Source organism: Numenius arquata, chromosome 17 (assembly GCF_964106895.1).
Source record: "Numenius arquata chromosome 17, bNumArq3.hap1.1, whole genome shotgun sequence".
Classification (NCBI taxonomy): Eukaryota; Metazoa; Chordata; class Aves; order Charadriiformes; family Scolopacidae; genus Numenius; species Numenius arquata.
Genome location: NC_133592.1, coordinates 11,242,326 through 11,248,786, shown reverse-complemented (window position 1 = coordinate 11,248,786; position 6,461 = coordinate 11,242,326). Strand labels below are relative to the sequence as shown.

Sequence of the window (6,461 nt, the reverse complement as noted above, 5' to 3'; positions counted from 1 at the left end):
TGACACCAGCCCTCACAAAGGGCATCAAAGGCTCCAAAGGTGCCTGCGGAGGATGCAGGGACAGCAGGTCATGCTGACAGCAGGGATGGAGAGGGCCAGGAGGGAATGGCGGAGCTCACGCTCCTGCTACAAGCTCCTTGTTACCTCCGCGGGGAGGTACAAACAATAACGCTCTGATCCCACCTGATGAGAAGTTCGCCAAAGACCCACTTGGTTGCTAATGACGAGCGATGAGCTCATGTGCCTTGTGCTATGACCTAATGACAGCACGAAGCCATCTCAGTGAGGAAGACATTGAAAAACTGGGCCAGCAAAACCCTGGCGATGGTTTGTCGGCAGAGTCTGAGCTCACGGGGTGCTCCTGAAGCAAGGCTGGGTGGTCGGGAGCCTCTTCTGAGGCTTCTTCTTTAACAGCGAGAGGGAAATTGCCACAGGTCGTTGGGGAAGCACTTGGTCTTCCTGCTGAGCTCAGAGATGGGAAAAAATAGGGTACAAAGTCCAACGCTGCCCGTTGTGTGAAAGGGCTGCGTGTGAGGGGAGAGCGGGAGAGACGGGGAGCGCAGGGCTCCTTTACACCGAGTCCTTGTGTAGAGAACAAATTTTATTTTTCTTAACTAACAGCTAACACTCGAGTAAACAGAGCAGAGAACAGAGCCGAAACACTAAATATCTAACAGGCACCTACTGAGGGCGTGGGAACGACAGGTCTCGGGGAAGCGGAACCAAATCCTTGGGGTTTTACCGAGGGAGCAGTGGGAGGCGGGGAGTGGGGTCTGGGCTGCTCAGGGAGGCAGGATGAGAGGAGCCGTATAGAGGGAATGCCGGATCCCAAAGGTGGAAGCGGGGGCCTCGGGCTTGGTCAGCGTCACCTGGAAGGGGAAGAGAGAAAAAGCCCTCAGGAGGTGATCGTGGTGCCTGCTTCTCCAGAAGACCTGCCCTGCGTAAAACACACCACTCCATGGTTTTTAGGCAGCCACGCAAAGGCAAGCTCTTGTGTTTGCCACCAAAGGCAGCGAGATGCCCAGGCCACCGGGCAGGGCCAGGCCAGGGCTGGCGCTGGCTGCAGGTCTGCAGCCCCTCTGGCTCCTGCCAGGCTTTGCTGGAAGCCCCCTGCCCTCCCAGCTGGTCCCCAGGGCATGAGCAAGGGCCGCTTTCGGGTCTGCTCATCCCCTCTGTGGTGGGATGTCCTCCTGAAGAGCTGGTGGTGCGTGAGCGCCGGTAAGCACTGAATGGTGGAGCCGGGGAAGGGCACAGGTGTGTCCTTTGGGCTCCCTCTGCCCGGCTGTGGGCAAGGACGGGGAGCAGCCCCCTGTCCTGCGGCCCATGCCTGTGGAGAGGGGCCGGGAGGACTGGGGAGCCCCATGGGGAGGGGGAGAGGCGTCAGGGCTGGTGGTGGCAGAGCTGAGGAGGGGGCTGGCGGCTGCCTTACCCTCCCCACGCGGTAGTCTGCCGGCCCCGGCTTCACGGTACGGTCTCCTCCTGCTCCCGCTTTGCTTGCCGCGGTGTAGCTGGGAGACCTTGCTTTGAAAACATCCACTTCCACTTTTGGGAAAGCAGCCGGCCCTGGCGTCTGTAAGAGAGGGGTGCACGTTGCTGGAGCAAAGAGCAAGTGTTGACCCGTGCCGGGTGCCCAGGCGGGCTGGCTGGGCAGAGAAGCGGTGGGAGAGGCGGGGAGCAACAGCAACAAGGGCAGCTCCTTGGGTCACCAGCAGAGAGCCGGGGGAGCCGTGGCTGTGGGGCTCTGCTGCTTCAGCGGGGGCCGGGAGAGAGCAGAGGAGAGCAGCTCACCCTGGCGAGGTCCTCAGCAAAACCACCACGCTTCCTCTTGCCCACCATGGTGTAGCAGGGGCTGGCCGTGGTGTAGGTGGTGTTGGGCCCAATGAGCCTGGGCAGGGTGTAGGTGCCAGGACCTGGAGGGGAAGGGCAGAGGTGTGAACGCCACGGAGAGCGAGGCAGGAAGGGTGTTCCTTGCCGGCACCGGCAGCTCCCAGCCTCAGCTTGGTCCTGGGTGGGGTGGGAGAAGGGGATGCTGAGGGGACGAAACAGCTTGTGGGGAGATGGCGGTGTCCCACGGTGCCGGCTGTCCTCAGGGGCTGGGGCAAAGCTGCCCGGCAGACGTTTGCAGGGGGAGACACGGCTGCAAGTACAGGCACGTCTCCCCGTTCCTCACCCGGTGTCTGGCTTTGGGCCTCCTTATGCCGAAACGCCATGGGCTGCTCCGGTGGACGCTTGAAGACGTGCCTGTTGGCCTTCTCAGTGGCGTAGTCGCCTGGGGCAAGGGAGAAGCGGAGAAAAGCGGTGAAGCCGGGGCTTCCCCTCCAGCCCAAGAGGCCGGCTCAGGAGGAGGCCCTCAGCCCTGTTGGCCGCCTCTCTGGGACCCCCTGGGTGCAAACTGAGGGTTCCCCAGCACTGTCATAGGGCCAGAAGGACGGGGTGCTCACACTGCCGGGCAGATGGAGAAACCGTACTCACTTGGCCCAGGGGTGATCTCTGTCTTGGTCTTGGGAAGCCCGCAGATGTTCTGGGCGGGAGACACGTGCTTCCCGTTCCTGGTAATGGCGGGGGGCACAAAGTAGCGGGGACCCGGAGAGCAGCTGCTGATCGGGGGCAGTTTGGCCCCTGAGATGCTGTAGGCTGGGGCTTTGGTTTTGGTAGGGTTGTGAGCCAGGTGACCTGGGGAGAGAAGGCGGTGAGAGGAGCCCTGCCCGCAGGGGCCTGTGGAAAGCCAGCTCCCGGCTGGAGCAGCGGGAGTTGCCGACCCCAGAAATTCCCTGCCCCTGGGACTTTTTCCTCCAGGCATGAGAGCAGGGGCCAGTCCCATGGGGCGATTACTTCCAGCAACAGCGGTGCAGGCGCGGCGCCACTAACCTCGGTATCAGCCAAACACCGCTGTTGAGGAGGATTAACCCCCAAAACAGCGGCTGAACTAAATTGGAGCAAATGTAAAGTTTGGTTCTGTGATTTTGCTTTGCTGGAGGAGAGGAGGAGGAGAAGAGGGAGAGGGAGGAGCAGAAGGGAGGAAAGAGCAGGCTGAGGTGGGAGCAACAAGTTCCTGGCAGAGGTGTCGGGCAGGGAGGCTCGGAGCCCAGGGGAAGTGTCACTGGCGGTGGCCAGTGTCCCCTGGAGGTGGTGGCCACACTGTGGCCGGTGTCCCCTGGAGGCGGTGGCCTTGCTGTCTCCCTCGCGGCAGTTACCTGTCGTGCCGAGGATGGCGTACTTGGGTCCCGGGCTAGTGAACTGGGCCAGGACGGGACCGCGCGGGCGGTGGGGTCTCCAGGTGCCCACCCAGGCTCCATCCATGTTGCTGGTGGCTCCAAAGCCTAGGGCAAGAGCAGGAGAGCTGCTGAGGGTCTTCCGGGTGGTGGCATCTTGTGGAGCCCCCCAGGAGGAGCAGCGAGGCTTCACCTTGTTCAGCCGTGGCCATGGGGCTGGGTGCGACGGAACAGTGGGTGCTCCAAATTGCAGTCGCAGAGAGGCGAGCGCAGCAGGGACAGGGTAGCAGAGGTTCTGGCGCCGGCTGCCCGGTGGCCCTGGGTAGAGCCTTGGCTCGCCACGGAGACGCACTGTGACATCACACAGCTGCTGGTGACGTCACACAGCTGGTGGGGCCGGGCACGTGCACGTTCATGAGCTCTGCACGGCAGAATGGTTCAACGAGGGGAAAAGTGACGAGGGGAGGTTTGCATTCTCTGGGCACCGTGTGTCCCGGTGCAGTTGGGGCCACACAAGAATGGGAACGGACCTTGGAACACCTGGAACTTCGATTTGCTGTCTTGTTCTTTTCCTCCTTCTTGCCATTAGGACAAGATGCTCTTTGCTTTGACAAAGTCTGAACAGCGTTATTCTATATACTGACTCACCTCCAACCCACAGACACAGACGTACACAGGGGCCGGCAACTTAACCCTGAAGGACCTGAGGAAACCGCATCCTCAACCAAAGCAACTTTTTCCAAGGGTTGACCACTTCTCCAAATAAATGCAGTAGTTCTGATAGCAATGGATCCAAAATGAATGGCTGAGCATGAGCTGAATGGCCAGCTCTCTTTGGACCACACTCGTGGTGCCCCGAGCGTCCCCAGGAGGCACACACGAAGTCACCTGGAGGGGAAGGGCTATTTCAGCAGCGACTAGAGCAAAAACCTGAAAGCTGGATGCCCAGTGATTCCCAAGGGAAAACTGGGCAGACAGCACCACCGCAGCTCACTGGTTCTTCAATTTGCTGTTTCAGCAGGTCTCAGGTCTGCAGCCCCTCTGCCTCCCAATGGGCTTTGCTGGAAGCCCCCTGTCCTCCCACCTTGTCCCCAGGCCATGACCAAGGGCCACTCTCGGGTCCTGTGGCCCATCCGTGTGGAGAGCGGCTGGGAGGTCTGGGGAGCCCTGTGGGGAGGGGGAGAGGCATCAGGGCTGGAGGTGGTGGAACAGAGGAAGGGGTGGGCGGCTGCCTTCCACCCCCACGCTTAGTCTGCTGGCCACGGCTTCACCATGCAGTCACCTCTTGCTCTCGCTTTGCTGGCCATGGTGTAGGTGGAAGACCTTGTTATGAAGACCTCCATCTTGCAGAACGTGGCCGGCTCTGGAATCTCTAATGGAGGGGGGCAGGTGTCTTGACCAAAGGGCAAGTATTGATTCTTCCTGGGCGCACCAGCCACAGCCGAGCCCTCCCAGCAACAAGGCAGCGCCACACAACTGTCTCACGGCCGCAGCGAAGATTCTGCTGGTTTACCCGACGGAAGGACTGCACCCAAGATGGTGCCATCACCCCTGAGAAAACAGCTCAGCACAAGATGGGGCTGGCTCCCCTGAGAGAATGGTTGGGCACAAGATGGCACCAGCTGCCCTGAGAGAAGGACAGGGCCCAAGATGGCGCCAGCTACCCTGAGATAAGGCCTGGGCCCAAGATGGTGCTGGCTCCCATTAGGGAAGGGGGGTGGTGGGCGTGTGTGGGGAGCTCCTGCTCCTGCTCCCACTTTGATTCCAATGGTGTAGGTAGGAGTCATTCTTTTGAAGACATCCACCTCCACCTTGGGGAACATGGTTAGCCCTGGCGTCTCTAAGAGAGGGGGGCGGGTGTCTGGACCAAAGGGCAAGTGTTGATCCATGCCAGGCACTCCAGCCACAGCTGAGCACTAACAGCAGGATGGCTGTGCTGCACAACCCTCTCACGGCCATGACCAAGATGGCTCCGCCTCCCCTGTGGAAAGCGGGGCGATGGGCGGTGGTGGGGAGCTCCATGGCTGGGCCCCCCTGGGTTTGAGCCCCTGCCACGGAGGAGTGTGGGGAGCCCCCAGGAGCAGCTGGTTCTGAGGGGCCCGAGCAGAAACTGACCCTGGGGCCGAGTGGCTGCCATGAGGCCTGGGCTGCCGTGGGGAGCGGGGAGGGAAGGGGAATGGTGGCGGGTGCGGGGGGTTCGGGGATCAGAGAGACCAAATGGGAGAAGGGGAAAAGGTTTGTGAGGAGCTGCAGGTGCAAAGGGGGAGAAAGGCAAATGGAGCCGGGGTTAACAGCCTGGGTGTTCAGTCCTTTGGGGTGCAAGAAGAAACCATTACAACTCCGTGGTTTATCTCAAAAAGACAGAGGTTTTGCTTTGCTAACATGTCATACATGGACTGGCACCGGTGCCCGCAGCCTGGTCTGTCCGGGGACAAGTGATTAGCTCATGTGCCTTGTGCTATGGGCTAATGATAGCATGAAGCCATCTCAGTTAGCAAGACATTGGAGAACTGGGCCCGCAAACGCCCTTGTGGCGGCTTGTCAGCAGCATCTGAGCTCACGGGGTGCTCCTGAAGCAAGGATGGGTGGTCGGGAGCCTCTTCTGAGGCTTCTTCTTTAACAGCGAGAGGGAAATTGCCACAGGTCGTTGGGGAAGCTCTTGGTCTTCCTGCTGGGCTAAAAATGGTGAAAATCAGAGATGGGAAAAAATAGGGTACAAAGTCCAACGCTGTCTGTTGTGTGAATGGGCTGCGTGTGAGGGGAGAGCGGGAGAGACGGGGAGCGCAGGGCTCCTTTACACCAATGCCTCATGTAGAGAATTTATTTTTCTTAACTAACAATTAACACTCGAGTAAACAGAACAGAGAACACATGCGGTCCTGTCCTGACCCAGTTCACCAGCCCGGGACCCAAGTACACCATCCTCGGGACAACAGATAACAGCCCCAGCATGAGGGGGACGGCAGGGCTGCCGCCTCTGGGGGACACCGGCCACAGCATGGCCACCACCTCCAGCGGACACCGGCCAGAGCTCCCTTTCCCTGGGCTCCGAGCCTCCCTGCCCGACATGTTTGCCAGGAACTTGTTGGTCCCAGGTCAGCCTGCTCTTTCTTCCCTTCTGCTCTTCCAAAGGCAGCAAGATGCCCAGGCCACCAGGCAGGGCCAGGCCAGGGCTGGAGCTGCTGCTGGCTGCAGGTCTGCAGCCCCTCTGGCTGCCGCCGGGCTTTGCTGCCGCAGGCTTTGCCCCCT

General features: G+C 60.5%; 1 protein-coding gene across 1 annotated transcript; it reads right to left on the bottom strand.

The window, feature by feature from the left end:
* Positions 1-782: 782 nt before the first annotated feature.
* Positions 783-3,300, bottom strand: LOC141473048 (ciliary microtubule associated protein 1A-like). The gene is made up of 6 exons (XM_074160359.1): positions 3,195-3,300; positions 2,473-2,673; positions 2,171-2,269; positions 1,789-1,910; positions 1,430-1,570; positions 783-869 (listed from the first exon to the last, which is right to left on the bottom strand). Exons 1-6 carry the CDS (start codon positions 3,298-3,300, stop codon positions 783-785), a joined length of 756 nt encoding a protein of 251 aa, XP_074016460.1.
* Between the last annotated feature and the right edge of the window lie 3,161 nt (positions 3,301-6,461).

Excerpts from the sequence above, each read along its gene's own strand:
- LOC141473048 (XM_074160359.1), bottom strand. The coding sequence starts at position 3,300 with ATGGATGGAGCCTGGGTGGGCACCTGGAGACCCCACCGCCCGCGCGGT. Across the intron at positions 2,674-3,194 it reads CGCCATCCTCGGCACGACAG|GTCACCTGGCTCACAACCCT; the intron begins GTAACTGCCGCG and ends TTCTCTCCCCAG. Across the intron at positions 1,911-2,170 it reads GGCCCAAAGCCAGACACCGG|GTCCTGGCACCTACACCCTG; the intron begins GTGAGGAACGGG and ends CTTCCCCTCCAG.